Below are 27,848 nucleotides of genomic sequence, written 5' to 3' on the forward strand. Positions count from 1 at the left end.
GAATGCTTAGACAATCTTCTAAGTGGTGAGTTAAGTGCAGGGAAAGGTCAATAATAGTTAGGAGTAAGCAAGAAGCTTACGAACAACAGACTATATAACTGATATCAGTTCAGGTAGATTTGTCCTTTGATACATTCTACCAGTGGACATTAGGACACTGCATATTGTCAGGGCATTTCCATCTATCTTCTGCAGCTTTCACACTTTTCTTGAAATGGATACTACTCAAATCTTTAGCTGCAATCACACAAATTTTTTAACCTAAGCCAAATTCAGTCTTTATCAAATCAGATCCGGACCAAGCATTCACACTGGCCTATTTGACAAGCACCACATTCGGCCAGACCAAAAACATTGGGCCAGGCCCGAGCCAAATCTAGCATAGGTCAAATTATTGCATACAAAAGCTTACTGGTTCTGGAAGTGACTCACCTTGCTTTGTCACAGCATCGTTTATTGAGATTTATTGAGATTCAAGTGACGGTTTATGTGAAAACGCGCTCACTAATCAGCCACAGGCCAAATTTGACTCGGGTCTGATCCGGGCCAGTTTCACCAGGGCCAAATCGGCTTGTGTGATTGCAGCTATTACCTTACTTTCCCCTACTTAAGTGTCCTAAACTAGGCTTATCTTTGACATCCTACGCAGGATTGTTTCGGCTGTGCCAGTTGTCCTATTACTTAATGCTAATGAGGGGCTACTTAGATGGCGAGATGATACAGGAAATATAGATCAAGAACGGACAGAATCTATACAATTGATCTATGAATATTTGAACTGATACCATCCATAGTAACCTAGCCATACAACAGTAAACTGAAAACATAAGAGTTGCCACACCACTTATGGTTATCATCGATAATAACAACCCATCGTAACTGCATGTTGGTACGGCATTAAGGTGTGACGCAGGAAATGTACACAGATTAATGAAGTTTTACAGCTGAGCTAATGCGCACAACTGGTACTGCCAATGTTCCAACATCTACTGAAACATCCGCGCCAGCATGCAAAAACACAATTCTCACCGGACCACGCTATTTTTCATGTCAACGAATTGAACTATCGCATGTGAATTACAGTCATTTTCTCCGAATGGCGTTACTAGAGGGACCTTAATCTAAAACGTGGCAGACGCTTGTATCTACCTTTTGAAGCGTCTTTGCTGATCGATGCCTGACAGTCATAGATTTCGTCGTTGAATACGCGGCAAATTGAAACGGTGCCCACACATAACATCCACCACAGATCTATAATTTTGCCAATTTGATGTAACTACGTTGTCGTCATAAGATTACGCGTGCGACTACGTAAATTCATTTCTAGGATTGTCAGCGAAACATCTCGTGTGCGTTGGCTAAAAGGTCAAAATGACCGCTTAATGCGAATCTTCAGTTCTGACATCAAAGAGTACCGTGAAACGTTTCAGACTAAGCTAACAAATGGCATGAAATTTGCTCGACGACATAACTGGCTTATTCGAAAGCCGATGAGGACACTGCTGCGGCATGAAAGCGTCCCCAATTATGGACAAATCCAATTCTCTCGGAGTTGTCAAAGTCAATTTCATCTAAAATGCGACGAACACAAGAAGAATAGCGCAAACAAAAATTTTCAGCACTTTCTTAATTCGATTCAGCGATTGAACTCCAGTGAACATAACACTCGTATTTCAACAAATCCAAATAATATCTGGAAAATTGTATTGAACTCTGGAGCTTTTTCTGAGAGTTCAGTTTTTCTTTTCAATAATGAAATTGTTCGTTTGACGATTACTTCTTTCGCGTGGTAAGCAAACAAAATAAGCTCAAATTCATTTCATAGAAGCAGAACAGAACCGAACAGCAAACAGTACTGTGAAAAATGCTCTCTTCTTCATTTCAATATTCAAAATGTTTTCAGCCATTAGTTTTAAGGTTTTCTATTTCTACCTATCAGATATTTTCACATCTCAAAATGTTTCCAGTTTCAGCATTAGAAGCTATGCGGCCATTTTCTGGGCAAATTTTTACCTCAATAAGTTTGCTACCCACTTAGGTTACCATTTCCTTATCTTTTTTTCACCCTCTTTTGTCATAAACAAGAATCAAGTCGTCTCAACTTAAAGCCACACAGGATATCATCGGTCTATGTCAAAGCAGTTCAATTACTGCGTGACCAAACCCCAAGAGAGAATTGGTCACCCAACTGGTATTTATAGGCGGCAATCAGATTTGCCGTTGATTAACTTTTCCCGAGCATACTTGTAATGAAAGCTTTCTTCACTCGATGTTTGGATTGGAGAAACAGTCGTTATTTGGCCGAGTTGCCGAAGCCACGGTGAGCTTCCTATCAACGATATTGCGCAAGTGATATGGAAGTCAACGTAATATTCATGCGGAATGAACTTCATTTAATCAATACTTCTAGCAACTTTCTAGCAACTAGCTCTTTTTATTTGACCCCTCTAATATCGTCGGTGAAACGCAGATTGTGCAAATCAAAGATGTAAATTGCTACAACCGACATAAGATCAAATCTCCACAGACTTCAAGCGATATTTTCTCAAATCTGCATCAACGCCATATCGGAAAAGCCTCAATTAATTTCACGAATATCTTTTGATATCGGTTCAATCGAAAACATAAAACTAGAAGACACATAACATTCTCGTTCTGTGATTTTTGTCTGCCATCATCGATACATCATGATGTGTCCTACTTTTGTCAAAAACTTCTCTGAGCAAGGAAGGATAGGACTGCAATTAACTTGATCTCATTTAGGATCTAAAGCTAGGGGCAGGCACACAAGCATGTTCTTTTGCGTGAGTTCCTAAACTCTGTCACGATAGGGTGAAAAATACACTCGTTTGCCCCTTTACCTTCGGCAAAGTTCTGGCTTTGGTTTTTATGGAACCAGTTTGAAATATTTCTGATTGCTTGTAAAAGGATTTATCCTAGCTTATAGATACCCAATATGAAACGAAGAGCTCTAGTTGTCTTAAACCATAAATCTTCATTTCTATCTTTGGTACAATATCGCATACCGAAGAGACAAAACTTTAAGAACTATTGACTGGTTATCAATTTTAACAAGTAGGCAGTATAGAACATTCGTGACTTTCGTCAATTAAAACCAGTGGCTATCAGCGATATCTCAATCGAAAGAATTAGACGTTTTTCAACACGAGAGAATTAGTGAAGCAGCGAGTAAACATAATAGCAGTTTCTCATTTGCCACCGGTAGAACTTGACTTGCTATCTGCAATCAAAACCTTAAGAGAAAAAACCCCATTATTTTCATGATTGTTTCAAATAGAAAATACTTTACTCCCTTCAATGGTCAATGATAACATGAATATTACCTAAAATACAAAATGTTTTCAAATCAGATATAAATTGATGAGAAATAATTTGTTTCAAATGATAATTACCTGGGTCATCGGATACCATTGTGCATGAATTGTGTAAAACAGGATAAATCCTGAAATGCGGTGTATGGGTCTTAATAGCAATCCCTGTGCGAACACGGAAGTTACCAATGAAGACTGACAGGCAGGGAGGGCTATACCAAGCTGCAGCTATTAGTTATAATTACCCTACTGCCATCTATGAGGAAACCTGAGAACTGATCAACCAGGTTGTCAACTGATACTTGATTCACTCCGCTAGAGAAATCTCGTATAACTTTCACCAAAAAAGTTTTCGCATTAGTCCCCTTTCACACGAGGCTGAGGCTTAGTTTGAAAAAAGATCGTGTTGCACGTTTTGTGTTTGCTTCCTGTTTATCATTGGAGATACATCGCGATCCCAAAGGCAGGCTGAGGCAGGCAGATGTATCACGTTTCGCAACACGACAAGAGAAAATAATAGAACGTTAAAAAAATCTACAAGGAAGCAATCAGATTACGACCGGCCAGGTCAGGAAATAAATCTAATCCAACGACCATCAGATAGATTGATTTCAGAGAAATCACATTATTACCACAAACCAGATACAATGCTAGCAGTCACAAGCGTTATTTTCATTTTTAGGAAGATTTCCTTATTTAATATTTGCTCGCTAACGGTGGTCAGCTCGAAGACTCCATCGTTTTTTATTTTGATTTTGTCATCATGGTACCCTGCTGCTATTTGTGATTGGATACGCAGATCCATCATTGACATTTCCAAATTAGGGAGAAAGAACATAAAGTTGTCTCAAGAGAATGAAATTTTCAGAGGCCATTATCAGCCATTCAAAATACCAAAGATCATATAACAAGACTCGTTAGCATATCAAATGATGTATTTCCTGGAAAAAATGATAAATAACAGCAAGAAAAATCATTTTTATTAAACAACTGTCTGCACCATATTTGGGGTAAGAAGAGGCCAGCTTGTTATGCGGAAAAACTTAATATTACATAATCAACAAAAAAAGTCATATGATATAATGAATATACGCCTTCTCTATCAACGAAGTGAATGGATGGCACACGTAAGCAGCGTCAATGTCACCTTCGCGTAGAGAATAAATAGAATTCCAACTCGAAAAGTATAACAGGGTAAGATCGAAAAAATATCTAAGACAATGGAGATGTACCGGAAAACCTTACCACAACCTTCATTAACACCACATTCATATAAAACTCATGATCTCATACAACTAATTCAGGTTAATCAATGCTTCTTCAAATGGTGATAAATCTATCGATCGGACTGTTATAAATATAACCCAGCAGACTCTATTTTCTATGAAGTGAGAAAATTTTCCCAAGTTCTGTTGGAATGACTTAGGAACTGAGATGCTTTACTCTCAATGACAAAAACAGATTTTCTTATGAGGCCAAACCTAGACAATGCTGGCTCAAAAGGGAAGTATTTTTGAAAATAGGTGTAATTGCAAAGCTGAATTCAATGCTAAAATCACACAAAGACTAATAAGTTTATGAAATGGAAAACTTACTGTAATCTTCATTTTCAGGATGGTATAAGGCAATGTCATCAATATTAATAGATGTCTGGTGGGCCAGTTCGGTATTGGACATTCGAAGCTGGGCTTGTGCTGGAAAATAAGAATGCTACTGCAGCTAGTTCGACTGTTCACCAATAGATGGTGTCATTGTTGTGATGTGCCGGTATCAATCAAACGCAGCACTTCACGCATATCAATAGAACTCGCTTGATATACGTTGATGCTGATACAGCACAAAAAGCTAATCAAATAGCAATGCGTCGGCAAAGTCATCCAACATACAAGCTCAAATTTTCCATTTAATGGCATATTTGGAACAGGAAAACCTGTTACAGACACCGCGAACATATTCTAAATGCCACGATGCATTGATGTAAGCCGAGAGTTATAGCAAAGTCAACTAACTGACAATCGTATTTCAATAAAAACAGCCTCAGGCATAGAAATATTCAGTTGTCGGTTTATAAATTCAATATACTGAGCGACTGTTTGTAAAAGTTTAAGCAGAGCAAACAAAAATATGCGGGATGAATGAGACAAACCTGCAAAAAGTTGGAGCTGTTCATATTTGGGACCTTTCCTGTATCGTACGACTTTTAACTTCACGGCTTGACCAGTATTTTTCAAAACCTCAACGGCTTGGAAATTCGTGAAGCCTTCTAACGATCGACCATCGACCTAGCAACAAAAAAAAACAATGCTGTATTTTGTGGTAAGTGGTGAGAAAAAACTATTTCGTCATTAGACATTATTATCCGGTGCCTAAATCAACGCACAACCTATCTCCTAACATGCAATTTCATACGGATTAATAGAACGATAGCTCTATCAATCATTCATCTAAATACATGACATCCGGTGGACAGTGCAATTACATTTTTCATTTTCATCACAGTCCTTTTTTGCCATAAAGACATATCAAAAGTGACATGACAGTGGCCGAGTTCAAAGCTTTGTATAACATTGAGTTGGAAAAGTTAAATTAACTATGACTTCATGACTTTTTTGGGAACTGTGCCAAAATTGGTGTATGCAGGTACTCAATTCCTCCAGTATCCGGAAAGGTTTAACGATTAAGCATTTTTAGCCAGTAGGATTTCAAGAATTACCCTTCGCATGAAATGAAAATGTGAATTCATTCAGCACATGGTTACACATAGTTATTACTCTCTGTACGATTGAACACTAACGTATCCTTATTGATTACCTGAATAATCTGATCATTGACTCTGATACGACCATCCACGTCTGCTGGGCTTCCGTCTGTAACGCTTTTTACAAAAATACCTGACAATTCTGAAAAGACGAAAAAATAACATTAGATTGTTTGAACATGAGTGTGGAGCGTTGTACATTAGCAGGTAAAACTCCAAACACCTTTCTTGTCGTTATCGTTCCATGTTAGACTGGACCGACTTGAATCGACCTATAAGACTGATCCAGGTCCCTTCTAAATTTTGTAACTGACTCATGCTTTGAGTGTGGACAAATGACAGCCAGGAGCTGTTAAATCTATCATTAAGATATAAATCGAATTCCAGGTATATTACTCAAGGCGACATCTAGCGGGACCAGTGATAACTATCTGCAGCGATTTCGCACAAGCACTCTGATTTGGTCTGCACTAAATTTCACCATGGACTCGAGTCCATGATTTCACCGATTCCAGTAATGGACCAATCTAGACCAGTTTAACTAATAGTAGTGTGAACGCGGCTATAGTTTCATAAATAACAGTCTGTTGCAAATGCCTTGTAAATCAGTATGATTCTCAAGTTACTGAATCCCTCGACGCTAAAACATTACCATTCGAAACTATAAGCATTATCATCCGAACGTGCTTTGGCATTCGAACGCATCCGCAAGAGGGAAAAGTCGATCGCTTAAATTTGTGAAATCTTCAACGAGAGGGTTTTACGTTTATGCCTGGAATAGAATACAAATGAGTAGATTTGTCATCGATTCCGACGGAATACCATTACGGTTGAATACTTCAGGGAACTATCAAATGCGACTAGTCTACCATCGGTGATTTGAACGCCCTCCCGCGGCTGATTACAAAAATTAGTATCAATATGGAAAATACATGATGATCATCAGGGGCAAAGGAATTTCAATTTTGAAATCATGAAATATCCAAACATGTCGCATAAATCTATAAATCGACACATTTTTCTACGACGAGAGAAGATTCAAACGAGACTTCACTTCATCGGATTTCCCAGTTTTTTACCATATAAAGGTCGAATCATTACGAGAAGCAGAACTAATAATTAACGGACATTGACATTTAGTTATTAAGTACAAACACTCTACTCCATGCTTCAGGGAACTCTTTCTAAAAGCCCTCTGGTGATTTTTTCCAGAGCATTTTGCCAGTTGCCAAATATCAGGTTTGATATTTTAACATGCTCTTGTGTGCGCACTTTGCGTTCCATTTGTTACCAATGCGCATGCGTCATTACTAAAAAAGTTTATGCTAGCGGCGGGCACATACACTTCGGAAATGAAAATGTTGATCATTACATGAATTGATAAAATCATTATTTTCTCCTTGCTAAACCTTCGATCTCGATGTATATATAGATGTCATATATACACAAGGACTCCTTTATATTCAAATAGATGTAACCGAGATGACAAAAAGTCACTCATAAATGGTTAAGAGTAAATGATGCATATATGCATGTATGATGCATTTACATGCTTGCCACAGCTCCCTTTGCCGAGTGCATTTTTCAGTTCGTGCGCAGGGACCTTTATCCGCGCTAAATGCGCGCTAAATGCTTAGGAACTGCAATATTCGCTGGTGTGCAGGTGGCTTTCGTCACAGTGAACTTCCCCAAAGCATTTATTTTTTGGTCGCATTAACAGTGAGAACCACAGTCGGAGGCAGTCGCTGAAATGCTAAGAGACAACTGTTCAGAATAATTAATTATTCTAGTCTAGACTAGGTGGCAAATAGACTCAAAAGATTAATGAAGTTGCAAAACAAAATCGATTTGGTAATGAAATCGCTAAATCACACGGACCAAATTCACAGCACTTAGTTTTCTATATCAATCTGCCTCTATGATAGCGTGTCACGGGATTTTTTAAGAGGATTTTTTTTAGATGATAGCCAATAAAATTTAGCTGCATACAACATTGTGTGCCAGTGCCAAATAACTGCTGTCACCCGCAGCGTATTACTGTCTTCTAAATCATGATTACCGGCAATTTAGTAGACAATCAGAACTTGCAAAAGTAGCTTTCGGTACATTGGCAGATCCTGTCATTGTCTCAAGTAATCAATCTTTCAATATAGTCAGTTTTTCAGTGAAGTGTCATACAATTCAACATTTCCTGCCGTAATGGGTAAATTTTGCATTTTTTCTTCCACCCGACTTCTCAGAAATTGCTGACTATTTGCAACAAACAACTCTAAAATTGTCGATCTCAGTGCGCAGTGCAGACGCTTCTAGGGCGTCGCAGTCTGACGAACTTCATCCCCACAGGGCTAATCAAATATTAAAACAGAGAGAAACCATTAAAAATATTGTTTTTGACAGAACGCATTTACAAAATAGATATGTTTTACTAATGATGAATCATATCAGTATGATAGATCATGAGAGGACACAACTTATGCATTATTACTGTTTCCACCACAGCAAGGGAAAAGATTTCTGGCATATTCATTTACTATATAATAGCTACAAACCATGAAGAAGCTAGAGGCAGAATCGAGACGTAAAAAGAGAACTTTTAGACGAAAAATGGTCACAAGACGACCATCTCGTTTCTGAGCCTACTCTAGAGGGAAACATAAACAGACTTCATGTAAAAAGGTACTGATTTTGCCAAACAAAAATTGCTGCAAGTCCACCTTGACACAGGCTATCTTGATTACGATTGGACCAATTTTTGGGCCGCAGGTCGTCTCTGGGCTGCAGATACATACATAAACCATGGATGGACTATGAAACAAATCTGTTTTATAGTCCATGCAACTAAACATCAAAGCGTGTTGAAAAACTTTGCAAAGAAACTAGATTCTATTTACAGACAGACGAGGAATGAAAGGTGAATGCAACTTATGTCCCTAGTGTGCTCTAATAAGCCATGTAAAACTAAAAAACAAAATTTTTTCACAAACTGAAAACTTCAGTGGTTTAGTAAATGAATACGTAATTTGCAACTGTTTTAGCCGCTGGGTGTGTTCAACTAGATTTGAATATTTATGTTCAATTTCGCAGAATGAAATGTTAGAAAAAAAATCTATCACCATTTCCAATGGTAGTGATCATTTGAATGAACAATTTGCAAAGAGTTTTGAACAAGCTGTCATCAGCAAACAAGCAGCGAATGTTCCAATTCTGAACTCATAATCAAAGTAACCACTGGGGAGGTAAAGGGAGATGGGGTGTAGCTCACTAAAATACCCTACTAGTCGATTGTAAAGTAAGAAGAATGATTGGGGCGTCATCAGGGCTGAACCATTCTAGTCTGATTCATATGATCAATACACAGCGCACGAAATGACATCTGCATGATTCTAGAAAAAAAAAACGTTCTGTCTACTCTAAGAGTTGCTACGATATCGCTCGCTCGCGTGTGCGTGCGTCGATGACAAAACCGTAAACTACTTTCGCTTTCAAGCGATCAAAGAATAGACTCAATCACGAAACAAATATTCTACAATCTGCAATTTATCCGATGTCTTTCTGATGTTATAGACGATTATGGATTAACGATTCGAACGGTCTACGGCTTTCTACGCATTCAAAAGAAAAGTGTTTCACTGTTTTTTGCGAATTTATAGTTCTCGACCGCAAATCTACGCGCCGGAAATACATTTCATATAAGAGACAGTTGCGACAACGCTGAAACTATAAAAGGAATTGATCGTCAGAGCTGCCAGATACAACTTGACTGACTTTTATTTTTATGTTTCTCTTTGATCGTTGAAAGATCTTCGCGAAAATGTACAAAATCACTCTCAACATACTCGCAACTACTTAACATGTGCAGCGCGCTCACTCCTGTTTCATAATGTTTCGTAATACAGTTCGTTTCAAGCGGTAGGATCAATTATTCTGTCTTTGACTGGTAGAAGAATGGGCAATAATTATAACCGCGCGACTGTCAAGGGTACAACAGAATTTCTGCTGGTTTCATATTCACTGCACAGTGACCTCACGTATCACATACCTTACAAGGAAGGAGTCTAAAAAGCCTTGCACAGAGCTAGAAAAACATCGCAACAAGCGTTTCGATATTGAGTTCGCTTACTATCACACAAAAGTAAAAAAGAAGAAACATATGGATAGAACCAGCAGTGCTACTAATGATCACGAGATATCAAAATGGCAGTGATACTACTGATCAGTCACGTGATGCACTTGTCACAAATAGGTTATCATGTATCAGTGTTTTATGTTTAGCTACTCTTAACATCGCACACATTTCAAACAGTGTAACTGTGTTTCTTGTCCCAAAGCATCGTGAATCAAAAAAAGTTTATGTTTTGTCCCGTTTATTTCATGCTTAGTACACTAGGCTTATGCTGGTCCCTGCAACTAACTCTGAGGAAATGTATGAAAATACCAAGCAACTCAGGGTGACCGTCTGGAAGAGAGTAGATAATTACCTGCAGGATTTTCGCCGACGTAGCCAGCAATCGTGATGCCAAGGCCTTGATTGTCTTTCAACAAATCAACATCGAATAGTTCAGTTTCTGAGTCGTTGAAGTGGTCGGGCGGAGGCTATAAAAGAACAGAAAACAAAATAAGCGCTTAATATAAAAATCATATCAATATTTCAAACTACATCAACATAAGACATTTTGAGTTTAGGGCAAAATTGGTAGAAAAAGGTTGAACAAATTCCAGCAGGCTTAGTAACTTTTTGGAATTTGTAAACTTGTGGAACTGGGTACAGTAACTTAGTAAGGCTTGGATAAATGGATCAAAAGACCAAATATTGAACTGCCTTATGCAATTTTTGACCATTATTTTCTCAGATAACAGAAAATTTCAAATGACAAGACTTTGTGGTTTTGTAGGCTACAATAAAGTATGATTAGCTCACATAAACTTTCATATTAATGGTATTCCACTTTATGAACCGTGTGGCATGAATGTTTAACTTGTTAGTCCACGGAGTTCTTCATTCGCGTGCAGAGTAAATTTTATTTGGCGTAATATTCGTAAGTTGGCTCCAGTGTGTATGATCACCACGTGAATAAGAAACTTGTCCACTGATTACAGCTGAGCCCCGTGCATTATTTATCAGTAATATCCTTTTGCTGGAAATGCCAGGTGCATTAACCATCATGACCAAATCAAAATTACACGCCAAATTCAAAGATTTCCAAAAGACACTTATCTTAGATGGACATTTATCCTCATGGTTTGCAGGATGAGGGTTGAAGCAATTATCAGGGCACATTTGGCTCAATGCAACAAATGGGGGGGGGGGGTTAGGATTATTAAAACTTCAGGTTGTAATGAAAAAATGCATCAAATAAAAAATAAAAGCAGATTCAGTTGAATTAAAATGTATTGCCATACACCCGATAGTTATTTCAAATAGAGTTGCATAACATGTCCAATATCCGTCCGTATATGTTAGGAAATAAGGAATACCGGCAGAATATAATAATAGATAGGTTCGTTTAATGTATGCGATTATTACATGAAACTGAATCAAAATCTTATACCAAGAAAAAGCAATTCTATGCTATTACCTATCTCATTATTCCCACTAAAGAAACAACGGTCATTATAGCCACCTCTTGCAGGGGTGATAAGAAAATAAACTAATTTTGGTTTTTGAAAATTACAGGATGAAATTGATAAACTGATGAAGTGGATCCTGTGTATAGAGTCAAGGTAGAATAGAGTTTATATGTTCATTCAGTAATACACCGGGAGTCCAATATCTATGTCAGGTCAAAGCCTGTGTAGCCAAATTCAACTTTGACAGTCTAGAAGACTGATATAACCACGAATAGATTTTCTCGTTTTTAAGTGTTTAAAAAATTCTTTGAAAATATCTGCAGACATGTCATTAACTACAAGCTATTTTTTGGAAATGACATCATTCACAGGTCGATCCTAATTAGAGTTCTGGCTGCAGCAGTGATATTACTGAGTATCTGACCCTGTTACCGGAATATTCATCAAAGTCATCACTGATTTCTTGTGTATGAGATTAGTGTCTGATACAGTGAGTCTACAATCCTCTACCACTAATTGGGCTTCGACAGTTCATTAGACATGTCCCGAATACAGATGGTAGCGATTTGTTAGAAAAATGACACGAGCGCCTCCAAAAGCAGCTACTCGATGACATGTATATATCTGAGGAGGAAATGTTCAGCTTTCATTAATGAAGGTCTTAGGAGTTACTGCAGGATGACTCAGTTGCTGGAAGAATTCATAAAAAGTCCACTAGTTACATGGTTTTTCAATTTAAAAGTTCGTACATCATCCAGCAAATGCTAAGGTCTGTGGTCAATCAGCACATGTTGTGCACTAAATCTTAGTACTGCTTATCAGTGTTCTAAGACACACAACATTCATTTCAGCTTCTAAAATTCCAAAAGCATCTGAAAGCAAAACACTTAGATTTGTTGGTTTTATGACCTGAGCTGAACCAGCTACTCAGTGCTTAGATTGAAACCCAGTGTCCTATCACTGCAGTCCGGGTAGAGTGCTAAGACGCAGCTAGCACTAATGGTTCCTTAATACTCACTTAAATATGTTACAGAGGGTTTCATTATTCAATGTTGCTGTTGATTTACATAACGGAGAAGTACCAAACCTGCAGATGACAACATAACTGTTTTTGCTACACAGTATTACAGCCATGTATTGAAGTGGTACTTAATAAACACTACAGCAGAGGACACCAGGGAAACTCTCTTCAAACCGATGCACCTGACAGCAAGCAGATTACCAGGTTATATACAATCGAAGCCTCTCTCAGTTGTCAGATTATCTGGATCACCAGCAGCTGGACATGACTGTAAAGCTACTTTGATTTTCTATGCCTTGATCCACGTTGAACCACATCTTCGGGACATTTCCCCCCCCCCCCCCCCCCCCCCGTACACCAATGCCTGGTGTTGATAATGTTTTTCTCCATCCAACTACACCACTCAGCTGACAGATGCTTCATGGACTTTGTGGGCTATTTCTCTGAACACACTGACCACCCAATGCTCAAAGATATATTGATCTTAAGGGAATTGTCCCTCTTATTTATTTGATTGATTGATTTGATTTGATTTGATTTGTTTCCCTACAAATCCACATCTGCCTGGAATGAAACAGGTTTTATTAGGGCATCATTAGCAGGTGTGATACATAGTTCTTTTACAAGTTGGGAAGCTAGAGAGGAATCTCCGCCATGACCAGGGACCCTAGATTGCTGAGACCTGATAGCTGAACATTCTATAATAACCGCCCACTAACTATGCCGCTCCTCTGCTCAATGAACTCACTTTTAGGTTGATAAAACGTTGGATATTGCACATCCTTGATGGACTGATTATGGAGTCAATGATTTAACATTCACCGACGGCAAAATCAGTAAATCAGCGAATAATTCATGGAAGTCAAACGACCGGTTAAAATGGCTGTCGGGCTCGCTGATGGAAGTTTCTTGTTAATTCCGACCGATCGTACGATTAGTGCTCGAAATTCATGGACATCTGATGTCACATGATGAAATATTGAACACTTGTTTGTGTTGAATCAACGAATTTCATCAGTTTCCTGAAATCCGTCTGCCAATCAGCGCACATTACCTGCCTGCGTTGGATGACTCTATAATTCGCATTGAAAAATCATTTTTCGCATAATAAAGAACGACTCACAGCCTTTCACTGCTGATACATCAATCTGATCACAGTAGTTGCGTTTGCAAATATGTTGTAATAGTCTACCTTTAGAAGCCGGAAATTGCTTGGTTTCCCTAAAAGGTAACAATTTCCCACGGTAAAACTGTCCAATTTTACACTAACTGACAAACGCGTGAACGTCGCTAATAGTGTCTTATAAGGAGAAAGACGCACGTGGTTCTTAACTCATGTAAATACGCCAGTTAAAACGGAAATCGTTTTTTTTCCTACTCATTACCTAGCGAGGCAATTCTGAAATGAAATATCCATTTTGTAGTCGTGCTGTTGTACAACAAATACCCAGCTATCGAAGGTAGTTTGTTTGATGACGGGTCCCATAAATCTATCAGTAGTTGTGTTCTGTGTTGTAGGGGTTAGGTATTAAGGGAATTAAGGTGTTATTACAAAGCTCTACGACTCGACTCAAAGTGCCATTTAATGAATCTTGCAAGCAAATGAGGTCTGGGAGAAACACGAAGCAATAAATGTACATACATTAGCACTGTATGTTCGATCTTTGGATATGGAGGAAAGTAGGACAAAATGGAGATCGAAAAGTTCTACACTTTCTAGCCCGATGTGACTAATTCACCTTTACCAAGAAGCGGCAGCGCTGTCGTCAAGACTTTACTGGTGATTCAGCTAGGAATACATCAAAGAAAATCAAAGAGACAAGCAGACAACAACAAACAGAGAGAGAAAGAGAGGGAGGGAGAGAGGGAAATAAGTCACTGCTACAGAACCGACGAATAAAAAGCCAATGCAAACCAGCACCCAGGTGGAAAAAATCAGGAAGCAAAATTCCGCAGCCAACTGGCACCAAATGTTACCTCCTCGTCCAATAATATCTGCTGCAATAAATGGTTTCGTTCTTCGTCGTCGGAAGTGGCGCAAATGCTGCGAACCGAAGTTGAGTCAACACTACTAGCCGGTCGGCCAAAGTCATATTCGTCCCAAGCCACTGGTAGTCTCTCCATGTCGAACACTAATGGGGAAACGGCTTCACTTTCGGACGGTCCTGACTCCATTTTCACGACGGTGATAACCGTAACCGGGGACCAAGGATCATTTTCGACGACCTGTGGGAACGAGCAGTCTTCGACATCTGCCCAGGGATTAGTTTCCCCACGCGTCATCGCGCCTGATTTCGTAACCCGTTCGACCTCTCTGTCTACTTCTTCATCCGACTCGACGACTGTCTCGAGACATTGGTCTCGCGCATGTTCAACACGAATCAGCGGTAAAACCGCACCCGCCCACTGCCACTGATCATCGATATTCGAGCAGCTGGGTGGCGGCCATTCAGCGCTGTTAGAAAAAGGGTCGGTGTCTTGATGAACTAGCGGATAAGAATCTCGCCTCAGAAGCTAGAATCAGAATAGAGATAAAGCGCCCCGGCTGATTGGATGCAGTTGAAGATCAATAGGGTCAATTTAGCGGGATTTAGCAAAATCATTTAGTATTTGCTCACTACTCTACCCAGCTTAACATAATCAGACAAACACACGGACATGCTTCATAAGCAGATTGCTGAATAATTGCACAAATCATCAGATTTTACATACATATATATGTGAAAAACAAGCCCAGAAAAATTGAATTGAAGTCAGATATGCCTTTGTTGATTGTCTACAATCTTCAATTCTTTAGACAAATTCAAACAATTCTATATCAAACTCTTCAAAAGTTTGAATTATTTTTGGAATTATCTTTTATGTATATATCATGTGTTTTGGAGCTAGCTTTTAAAAAACATACGCGCCAACAAAATACTGTGATCATAATAATTCAAATCTTCATTTTTCTCATTCCTTAGTTTGCTGCAATACCTTAATACACGGGCCAATCAGATCGACAAGCCACGATCACACCAACACGATTTGGCCCGGGCCAAATTGGCACGGTTCAGACTCGGGCCAAATTTGGCCCGTGCCTAATTAGAGAGCGCGTTCACATGCAAACCATTCACTCGATACTAAACAATGCTCAAACAAAGTGAAGTGGATCATTTCCGGTGTCATTTGCCGTTCAAAAGCAATCATTTGTCTAATGCTAAAATTTGGCTCGGGCCTGGTCCGACGTTTTTTGGTCGACCAAATTTGGCACGGGCCAAAAATGCTCGTGTGATCGCGGCTATAGACATACATAGCTCAAATTGGTTCAAAATCAATATATCAATAATAATAATATACTACTAATGATAACAATAAATATAATTTCATGTAGTGTTATTTGCCAAAATATAAAAACTTGCAGCGTTTCAAAATCTAGTTGAAAATGAAAACTTCCATCAAAAGTGTTGCCAAACCGTAATTACTTACTGCATAAACTTCGGCCTCCTCGACGAATCCTAGCTGAACGGCGTCATCGAGTTGAGTTTGATCATACCCGTATTCTAAATGTTCGATACTGTCCGACATGAACAAATGCTGCAGGTGTTCGTCGAGTGTCTGAGTGGGTATGATGGGTGCGATCGGGTTCTGGACGGCCGGAGGATCACTGATAGAACGGGCGACGACCAAACGAACGTGACTGCCCGACTGGCGCAACACCGACGCTACCTGTTCGGATCCCATTCCTCGTACATTAATGTCACCGATCTGCAGCAGGTGATCTCCACTGTGCAGTCGACCGTCCTATAAATCGAAAAGATTTTCTTTGATTCATAAGTTAACTGTCTGAAAATTCTAAATATAAAACAGGTCTCGAGTTGTTAGACAGCTTGTGGAATGGTATTAGACTGGTTATCAAATAAAACAAGACAGATAGTTCTTTTTAGGTAAACTTGTTTATTTGAAGTACGAGCTTTTGCTACTGATATAGAGTAGCTTAACCCGATGAAGCTACTATACATCATCAGCCTAAATCAAAGCATACTTGTTTATTTGAAATAGGCTATTTATGTATAGTAGCTTCATTAGGCAAAGCTACTATATATTAGGAATGAAAGCTAGTACTTCAAATAAACAAGTTAACCTATAAAGTACTATCCGTCTCTTTTTAATTATTCTACACCAGATTAGCACGCCCCTTTCTACATAACTGCTTATAAAGCTTAGCCTATCCAACAGCAGGGCCCGTTTTTTAAAGTCTATTCCAACGGCTTCAACCATAGGCTTCAATCATGCTTCAATGTAGGAATATTGTACTGTTTTGATGATCAATAAAATGCAGTTAATCATCTATGTGAGAGGAAAAAAGTTGATTTAAGTGTTACAAGATATGACCCAAGATATAAAAGCATTTCAATAGACAGGGAATCTACAGCGATTAACTATTTTACTTACACGATCTGCAACACCTCCTGGCAGGATTGTTTTGACAACAACGCCAGTGCTTTTGCCTCCAATGATTCCAAAACCGAGACCAGAGCCATCGTTTTGCAAGTCAATAACTTCTAACTGTGTCCATTCTGTGTTCAACTAAAATACACAACCGTAAAAATATGGGTTAGAGATAACTACCAATTACTATTGACTAGATTAGCATATAAAAATCTTAATCAGGTAAAGAGAGCAATTTTTTATTGCCAATTGCAGATGATTTTTGACTGGTTCTGATATATTGCTGCGGCGAATTTACTTCAATTTCTTCAAAAGCATGGTATTCTCAGAAGAAAAAATAATGTCATTCAGCAAATTATTGCCACAGGTCAGGGATTTCCCCAAACAGGAGCCAGTTCCACAGTGGACTCCAAGTGATCTAATTTCACGACTGGGTCCAGGGATACTTCATAACGTTCTTATCGGTATAACTTTTCAACTTTTCAATGCCAAAGTGCCACCAGGTAAGAGAATAAATTACTGGTAAATATACACTCTATTCATACATATACAATGAAAGATGCAGAGAATGGGGAATTGATGGTAATTTTCAGCCACGAAAAAAGTCTTCATACAATGTTCGGACAACACTGTAGGGGATAGCAAGTCATCTGCTTTTCAATAGTGGATAATAGTGCAGCCAATTCATGTAAATCTATACATGGATAATATGTTCAAGCATAGAGAGAGAGAGAGACAGAGAGAACGCGAGACAACCCAAGCAATATTTCACATCACTGTTGACAGGTTTATTAGGCATGCTCTTTTGGCAAAAATTCAGAAAATTCGATGAAACACCCCGGCGAGAGAAACTGAAGTTGCTGCGCAAACAATATTCCGCAGATTAGATTAATCAACGTATGAATATACGTAACTGCCGATCGATGGCCGAGACTGGTGGAAAAATCATGAGCGCACGTGTGTGCTTTGTGTGTTTGTGCGAGTGTTATGTATGTACGCTGATTTCCCAGTAGAATGGCAGATAATTCAATCAAAAAAGGATAATTCGTTAACAAAGAAAAATCGCGCGGGAATAAAAACCTCACTAAAGCAATAGGCAAAAATTGTGCAAGTTTCCGCGGTAAAATGATCAATCACAAATCTCAAACATTCTCCCCTGATGTGTCTTATCAACTGCACACAATTTGGTGAGCAGTAAGGCTGTTTTTTCATTGTAAGTTGGATAATGGATTTGATGGACTTGAAATAATTGAGGAGGGGAAAATTATTATTTTTTCCTTAAAACGTTGAATTCATTGCTAATTGAGAGGGATCGGGGAATGGGATTCAAAATAAAGATTAAAACTTGCCCTATTTTGGTGGTTGTTTTGGGTACCCAAATATTGTTTATTTATTGCCTACATACGTAACTGACGCTGCCATTTTTCCAAGTCACCCTATTTACTGAATGAACCTGACAAATATATCCATTAGAACATTATTGTCTACAGCGAGATGATATGGCAGTGGAAAAATTTATGAATGTTTATATCTATTTTCGTATCAATGCTTAAAAATAATAGAAATTGGAAAATTTCATCGGCGGATCCTTAATCCAACTTTTAAAGAAGATGGCCTAAATTATGTTTCAAAGCCCACTTCACACTGACACTGAGAAAATGAGGATTTGTTGTTGTTACCAAGCCAGAAACCAATCCGACAGTTCTTTTTTATGCTCTATTCGATAAAGTAAATCGGATTCGACAGCCAATGATTAGGCCACTGCGGTCAATAACGTTGGACCTGGGGCATGTCAAATCTGATCTACGATGCCCGTTTGTCCGGATCAAAGGTGTTGCTTTGAGTTTGTGAGGCCTGGCTCACAATTTCTTATTTTGAGTGAACACCTGAAATCTGGGTAAAAATATCATTTGAATGGGACACTAGTTCATCTTAGAATTATATATCTATTGACCTAAATGAAAATTCTTCGGCAATATCAAGAAAGGCTTAGTTATAGTTGACATTTCGCAAGAAGTTGACAATAAACTAGAGAAAAAAACTGGCTACCTGGTACTATCTATCCATTAGTGCATGTAACAACATCATATCAACGTTTGATATTCGATTTATGAGCTAAATTAGCGTCTATGACATTTGATTATGACGTGTCATCACACCGCATGATTCTTTCAATGAAATATGAATATTGCTGTCAGATAACGAAATCATCACCGCGTATCATAATTCGGTCTATTCATACGTGATTGAAGAACTAATCATTGGCCTTGAAAATTAACCAAATGTACATACATATATACACATAGACATATACCCAGGCATCGTGGTTACATTTACATTTTCCTAATTAGTGAGTTACTGGTTGCTTGATTTGGTCTTTACAAGGCGTAATTTCTCCGGCGGAGAAGACATCGTATTTGCTAAGATTCCCCGGTGAAGTCAGCCGCGAGGTAGGTAAACATTTATTATACAAACAGCCCTGTCAAGTTACGCGCCATACTAATGGTACACTAGGCAGATTGGCGGATTGAACATTTTCTGGAAAGTTTATATCTCCAAATCCCCCTCCTCCGGAACACAACAGTCTTACTTATAATTTGATCATACTTAGTTCGAGATTGGATTAATAAGTCAGATTCACTATTCCATAGTTACAGAGAGTTCTCAATTCTCATGTCAATACTGACTCACAATTGATACATCACCTTTCCCATAGTGTCATTTTACACAATTAATGAAGAACTCAAAAGAGAGCTGCATTTGTAACCAAACCTTAATTATTTCAGATGAAATCTTGAATTTCTAATACCGCCAAGTTAATACCTAAGTTGTGACATAATGTGCGTTGGTTTCATGATGATTCTGCCACATATCTGGCCAGGTTCCATGTCCAAAATGGGCGTAAGACATCAGACCCCATTAACATGGGTTAAAAATTGTCATACAGCTTGGTCTCACCAATACAAGTTTCAAGTGGAGGAGAAATGTCTTCTTTTTCATTAGGATGCCTTGCATGTTGATAAACGCTCTTATGAAGGGACACTTTAGTACAACTGCATTTCAGGTTGTGGCAACTCTCTTCGATCACAATGAAAGAGTGTTCGCTAATTGCAAGGAGATAAGCAATGACCGAGGACCGACCGAGGACCGACCGCGGTTCAAGGATTATCATAATGAGAATCGGCAGTGTGTTAGCCAAATTCCAACAGCACCGACCCGTCAAACATTCTGATCTGACTATTTCCATACCAAATGAAGGCAGCAACTTTAACTTCGACGAGCAAAAAAGCTATTAGGTGAGAGAGCAATTGCACCCGGAAATAATCGATGATATTACATCACAAATTGTTTGGCACGGAAAATATGAACAGATTATGGCTGTTCCAGGGAAAACGCTTGGAGTAATCATCTTAATGAAGATGATTACTCCAAAGAAGAACCACGAGCTCGCCGCGATTGTGACAGCAATCATATTAATGTTAATCAACCGCCGGGTAAAACCTGTCAAATACGTCTACTTCGAAATTCGATTGACAAGAAGAAAACATCGGTACGTCCGACCAGGCACGACCACTTCCATGTAAACAGTAAAAATTCAATACTCACATTCCGCATCATACCCGCCTTGATACCCGTCTTAAAATGATTGTTATGCCATTGATGATTGTTTCCTAGACTTAATCGTCGTCGTTGTTTACGCAAAGCTAGATACTCCGCTGAAATGAGCATGAACTGACAGACGGCGAATTCACTTAGATCCATCAGAACGATGTCACGTGCACCTGTAACTACGATTCATCTCCCGGCCCACAGGTATCGGATACTGGCAGTGAAGTCTGTGCGATATATCATCTCGCGACGTAACCCCCTAGCCCGATGTTTGGGTTTGTCAACAGACCTACGGCCACACCACGACGAGTGAGTCTCCGCAAAAATTCGATGTTTAATAAGTGGAAACCGCACCGCAACAAAATTACCATAGTAAACACTCAAACGTATCCAATAACTGCATACAATTCATGAAAAACTAGTTTTCCGGTTCCGTAGTTTCTGTAATGTTTGGTACAGATTCGGCGATAAGTCGTGACGTAAATTACCATGAATTTCACTGTATTTTCGTGAGGAGCACAAATTGAAAAGCCATTCATTACTGATTGACTTTGATGCTGCGCCGTAGAAAATTCCGTGCCGAGCAAACAGCGCAGCTCTCGTTTTGTTTAATTCCGACCAGATCAAAGATTCAGCGAAAGACCTTTGATATTTAGGAAAATAAACCAAGATAGATCAGGAAGGAGTCAGTAGAAATAGGCAATCACTTGGAAAGGGTTAATTTACACGCACATGTGGGCAGTAGTTCTTTCTTTGAAAAACGGATCAATTGGTAGAAGTCAATAATTATTCCGTTCCTCTGTACGGATTTAATGCAATCGGATTTTCCCGAATATCTCCATATCCTCGTTCGCACGACAACGCCGAAATGAAATATGAAAATCGGTAATCTGCGTTGAGCCATGCTGAGCACGCATTTCAATTTCAGCTCACCGATTTCAATGGAGAATTTTGATTAATTATTAATTAGAAAGATTACGTTTTAATAAAGTTGTCAATTTTCATGTCGGGAAAGTGATCGCACGACTAATCGATACGGTAGTGACATAGTGGAATTGAAACCTAACATCGGAAGTCTTGTGATTCAAATATGAAAAATTGATCAAGTATGTAGTGTATAAAAATAGCAGCACCTGTTGTAGACTTATCGTAGGTTTGCTATATATGGCAGCTGGTATGGGCAGAGGCTAGTAACCGGTTTTGCAAGTTCGCATAAAAACCTGAAGAAGTTCTAACGGGATAGAAAGCATTAAGTCAAAACTACGAAGAAATCTGATCAAAAGTTTGAAAACCTCAGTCGGAGACGCGAAAAAGTTTCTCCAGTTTCACCAACTGCACTTTCTCAAATGGTAATTCACATATTAGGATAGCGAGTATATGAAAATGGGATGATTCTCTAAGCCGATTATAGGTCTGTGTCGTCGATCGGCGAAATCGATGAATGTTAACGCATTAAAGAAGACGTTCGAGTCGGAAATAAAAAGCGCTGCCGTATTTATCTCGCGAACAAGATTTTCACTTGGAGCGCAATCTTCGTTTTCACAGAAGTCTTCACAATCATGTATGCGTCTGCTGTGGGTGGTGTGTATGATAGAGAAAGAAATCACATTAATGCCAGAACATGTAATTCATCTTCAACTTTTCACAAGTAAATACCGGCAAAAATGTTAAAAATAGAGTTTGGTGTTTCAGTTTTCTCGATGAGAAATGTTGAGGCTACTTAAGTACAGCGTTGTTGGGTGAGTGATGATTTCCGCTAACAGCAACTATAAGGGCGATTTTATAGACCAGAAGAAACTTGTGATTACATACGGACGTGTACATGCTGCAACTAGCAAGCGATTTTTCGATTGATGGCGAAGGACATCGAAATGAAGCTTGAATACAATACAAATCCACTTAAGATCAGAAACATTTTGAATGAGAAAATAATGAACATAAAAAAAATGAGTTCAAACCCTGGTGATGACAGAGTTTCTTGGTCGAAGATTCTTCTCTGGTCTCTCCCCCATTGGGAAAAAGAAACATCGAACCTGCTTATAGTGCCCTGTGTGGCGCTTAGCGGGTTAAGGGTGTTGGTATGAAAAAAAAACATATCTCATAATCAAACACGTCAGACTAAGGTTGGCACTGCTGAAAGATTTTAAGAGAGACAGTAACATGCCTGAACTAGAGCACAATGAAAGAACACATGATCCATGAAAGCGCAATCATTGGTCAAAAAATTATTTTCCGTCGCTTTACGTTGCTAGTTGCTGCACAGGGAGCAATTGATGAGAGATTTCACTACGACAATTTTCCATCTCACAAACATCTTGATATTGTGCGACTAGTCATTTGTGACCAACACCATCAGTTGCAGTTGCATGAACCCACAGACAGACGAGCACCAGTCACTGCGATTTCAATCAGGCTAAAATCGCACAAAAATTCGCGCATCTGCGCTGGGCTTTAAAGAGATCCAATTTTACTTATTCCCTCTCTCCCAGTCCACCTGCAGTTTATGATGAAGGTACTGACTAAGCTGTGATGGAATGTGCAAATGAACTAGTTTTAGATGTAAGCAGAAGAAAGAAGTGCGATGAGTTACATTACGATGCTATAGATAGCTACGAGAATAAATCTCTTCAACTGGAAGTGATAAAGAGACACAGGGACATTATCCGAATACGAAAATAGAATTATTTTCATTCTTTCCAACAAAATTTTCTCGTGAAAATCGCGTTAGATTCGTACAACCCACGGAACTAGAACTAGAATTTGAGCAATATCTACCGAAGCAGAAATGCCGTCAAACGCTAATTGCTGTAAAGGCATGTTTGATTGAAATTTAAACAGCGTCGACTTCTGAAGTCACGTTTTTTTTCCAAACACGCGGTGTGAATCGGCGAGATAAGGCCACGACGAAATAGCAGTCATTAGTTTCCGAGCAAATGGGATTTAGATCCAACGCGATACCTACACGAGGCCGGGTTCGATAATGCAAGTAGCGTCGCCCAAGTAGCATTTTGGCGAGGTTGCGAAAGCTTTCAAGCAATAAATTTCTGCCGACAGGAAACATAACCAACAATTCCTTTTATCAAAAATATCCATGAGAGATCGTAGGATGGATGTTGTTAGTGCGACCTTCCTAATCAGCAGAATACACGACTATTGACCGATTGTAAAATATTTCGTGGCGATGGTTGAAAAAGTTCGACTCAAGAAGACAACGTTATTGAAATTTAGCACCTAGATTAGCCAGCAGCGATTGAATAAACGTTGAAATCGAATCTACGATACCACGCCGACCATGAAATACCAAACGCTGCCGAACGCAAAACTCTCGAATTTCCGGACGACAAACTTCAAAGAGCATAAACGCCATAAATTTCCGCCCCAGGGGCCACGACAAACATATCAGTATTCGAATACCGATTCGAAAGATTACGACTCTCGAAATATAATCATCATTCGCCGTGCTGACTGATAAATGAAATGTGCTGGTGAATATTTAATTATATCGACTTAGTAGAAGTCGTAACTTTTGAGTTATTGAGGTGATAATTGGTTCGCATGATCTAATACATCTTATGAATTAGAATTCAGAGCACGGGGTCATTTTTGTAACAGCGTCAACGCACCCGATTCCCGCAGCAGAACCGAGTGAATTAAATAAACATCACCATGCATCCGCCAACTGCGCTGCAGTCTCGACGCATCAAACCTTGCTGAAATTTAAAGATATGCGCAAAAGGGAAAAGATTAATGGCAAACTACATGCATGGACATCGCGCACTGCGAGGGTATGAACATTTTCTGCACTAGTATCAGAACACCGGAATACCAACCAATATGTTTTGATTAACAACGATGACGAAGAAATTGAAAGTGCCGAAGATGTAGAAATGAGGCGCTTTGCTAACACATTGTTTCATTTCATCATTTCATTGAAAAGTGATCTTGCCATAGACATATCATCATCATCATATCATCATCGTCACCATCATCATGAAAAAGGCAAATTTGGTCACCTCTAATTCAATATATATTCAACTGCTCTGAATGCAAAATGATGGTGCGTTCATCGAAATATGGGATTAACTCACCACACCATATATCACAGGCAGAAAAAAAAGGGAAATTTTGAGACTCTAATAGAGTTTGCAAAAAAGTTGCACACAAATAAAATGAGAGAGAATGGTTTAGAATCTTTTTTTGAAAAAAACCATAGATTCCATACATTTCTGACATAGGTGCGATGAACATTTCGATCACAATTCACGATCTCACTGGAACAAAAAAATATCAAGAGCACAGATATCACGAAGGCCACCCACAACCAACTACAGTAGCTACAGATAGACATCAATCTCAGCATCTCAGGATTTCTTGAGAAAAATATTTGCAATGATCGACTTGTCAGATAGGTTTATGGTAGTCACTATTTTAATAAGCACACATGACTGATCAAAGCAATAAAATTCAGCAGCAATCGTCATTGGTTGCCAAAAACAATTCTGTTATCGTTAATTTACAATTTTCTCCGCAAAGCCGTGAACGGTTCTCGCGAATCTTCAAGCCCTAGGCGCCGCTTCTGACGGACTGAAATTGATCAAAGTTTTGAAGGATCGAGCTACAGCAAAGAAGAGTAATTTCATTAATTAGTTCTTCACAAATTGGAATCGGGGACAATCCAGATTTTTTCTCGTTCGCTTTTCAAACAGGCGGAGAACACACGGCGTGCAGTGGACTAATCCATCTAATTTCATACCCGCCTGCCATGCGATCACTAACATGAAATTGTCCATAAATATTAAAGCAGTTTTTCTTTGATTGTTGATACCATAGCTGTTGATACAAGCAAATCGACTCATGAATTATACATTTCTCGGACAGCGCAATGTCGATCCATAAAAATCAGCGTAGTATTCCATGTATTCAATTATTATCATCAATTTGTCGATTTGAAAAAACTATTGCAGTGATCTCCTGATCTCCTAGGTACCCCTCAGCTTAAGCCCAGTAGTTCATTGGTCAATGGTCCTAAGAACCATTCCCTCATGCATAGTCTTGACTATGCAGGGAAACACAGAAACTGGAGACAGAAACATGTTTCTGTGCATTTACGAGAATCATGGTTTCAGGAACAACATTTCCGTTTTCCCCTACGTCATGTGCCTTGGGCCTTACCATGCTTGCGCATAAAAAACAAAAAATCTCAGCCAAAGTTGCTATATATCATGCAAAACTGTGTATTTATTTCAAGAACCAATCATCAAAATCAGTATTAACTTTAACTTTGCAGGTGGATTTGTTTTACTCTCTATTACTATTTGAACACATGATCTGTGGAATTGAAAAAATGCATAAAAAGCAAAATGTAATCAGCTGAAAATCCATGGCATATCCAGCACGGAATACTGAAATGTAAAGCCTTTATTTGAAAGATAAAACGTAAAACGATGTACTAGCCAATAATGCACCAAACCTTCCTACAGTCACAACAAGAGTCGACATTGTTGTCATTATCACCCGCTGTGAAACAAACTCCTTGCCATCTTTATTTATGAGTCGTAAGATCTGAAGAATGACCAAACACGTCGATAATTGACAATTGCGCTGATCACAGAACCGGTCCCCATGTGCGCGAAATAATAAGATGATTAGTACTGTGCCGGTATCAATTTGTCACCATTCTCAAGAACATCATGTTTGTCGCCCCGTAACCCTGACGTTAACTTTCGCGAATCATTGTTTCCTCGCAGGCCTTTGACAATGAGGCACGATGGCGTGCACCATGTAGAACTTTATCATCATAGGCAAACGCAATTCTAATTTGCAATGCAATGTGTCAAATAGCTAACGTGAAATATGTTTTACGGTCATATTCAACATAGAAATCATGACGCGATTTACTGGCTATGGCGGCTGTTATGGGGCTCATAAAATCTAGAAAAGCGAGGTTTAATCAAGAAAAAAATTCAGTGAAAGATTATGTTCTAAGACAGCTATGACATCGGATTTCAGCGCAATTTGTGGGATAGGAAAGGTGCTGTTCTTTAGCTGATTTTTGGATAGGCCAGAATTGAGATCTCACGAGTATTTCATCTTTTGTTTTATCAGATCAATCAATGAACTGATACCGGCATGTTGAAAATGTTTGCTAGGGAATTAGGAAATCCGATAGGGCTGATTTGGGAAGCAAAGATGGCAACCAGTCAGCTATCTTTGAATTAAGAAACTTTATTCCAGCTATACTGAGCCGTATGCTGAAAAGGCTAAAAAGAGAAAAAAGGCAAATACATAAACCAAAAGATAAGATAATTTCTGACCAATGAAAACAGTTTTTTGGTATTCATGAAATGTTCTCGATCAGCTATCAATTGGTGGTCGTATCTGATTGTGCTGATTATAAGCAATTTTCCCCACATCTAGTTTTTCTTTTTCAGTGTGGCAATCTGATAGAAAAAACATTTCCATTACAGACGACGCATATTGATGAAGATCCTATCCAATTCAATGCAGATTGAGATTGTTGGCCGAAATGAGGATCTTTTCGCTAATGTATTTCTTCATTGACCTGTAGTTGCAGCGCACACTGAATTAGGCAGATCACGTGGGGAATAATGCATTTACGCCGCTCAGCTCGGTCACGCGGAAAAGTGATGTCGTGCAAGATGGGACGGATGTTGTAGGTAAGAAAACACGATGTTTAATTGTGCGTGTGTCTTAATGCGTTAAACAGTAGGCGCGTGATGAGGCATCCAAAATCAAAATTAAACCACGGCAGAAGGAAAATCAACAGGAAATTCGCTGCGAGGAAGCGAATGAAATTGTAGATTGAGCTAAATGTATAGTAAAAGCAGCTGTTAATGCTGAGGATGCTGTTACGCTGGATTTTGATGAGTTACATCCTGAAGTGGGAAAAAATGTATCATTTTGCTCAATAATAAATGGCCTGGTGATGATATCAAGAAGCTATTACAGGTGGAAAACGATAAAAAATTGACAAAATGATCTTCAACCTAAGTATGGTATAGCTATTTCAAAAATCTCAATGTATTAAATCAGGCAGCCAACGAAGTTAACTCCGATCAGTCGCATGCTGGTTCAGGCTGGTTGGAAGATTGTTTAAATGAACAGGAAC

General features: G+C 38.9%; 1 protein-coding gene across 14 annotated transcripts in view; it reads right to left on the bottom strand.

Moving 5' to 3' along the window:
* The window catches only part of LOC141900900 (multiple PDZ domain protein-like), a 157,633-nt gene that overhangs the window by 69,488 nt on the left and 60,297 nt on the right, over positions 1–27,848 (bottom strand). For 13 of the 14 annotated variants that reach the window (XR_012618788.1, XR_012618789.1, XM_074787963.1 and 10 more), the window contains 6 exons: positions 17,114–17,248; positions 16,148–16,462; positions 10,569–10,683; positions 6,144–6,232; positions 5,479–5,614; positions 4,928–5,026 (listed from right to left, as the gene is read on the bottom strand). Coding sequence is in view for 12 of the 14 variants with exons in the window: in XM_074787963.1 (XP_074644064.1) it covers positions 4,928–5,026; positions 5,479–5,614; positions 6,144–6,232; positions 10,569–10,683; positions 16,148–16,462; positions 17,114–17,248 (889 nt within the window). In the remaining 2 variants the exon portion in view is untranslated. The remainder of the gene's footprint in view (positions 1–4,927; positions 5,027–5,478; positions 5,615–6,143; positions 6,233–10,568; positions 10,684–16,147; positions 16,463–17,113; positions 17,249–27,848) is intronic. The other variant, XM_074787966.1, reaches the window with a different exon arrangement.

This window comes from Tubulanus polymorphus, chromosome 2, assembly GCF_964204645.1.
Source record: "Tubulanus polymorphus chromosome 2, tnTubPoly1.2, whole genome shotgun sequence".
NCBI classification, from domain to species: domain Eukaryota; kingdom Metazoa; phylum Nemertea; class Palaeonemertea; order Tubulaniformes; family Tubulanidae; genus Tubulanus; species Tubulanus polymorphus.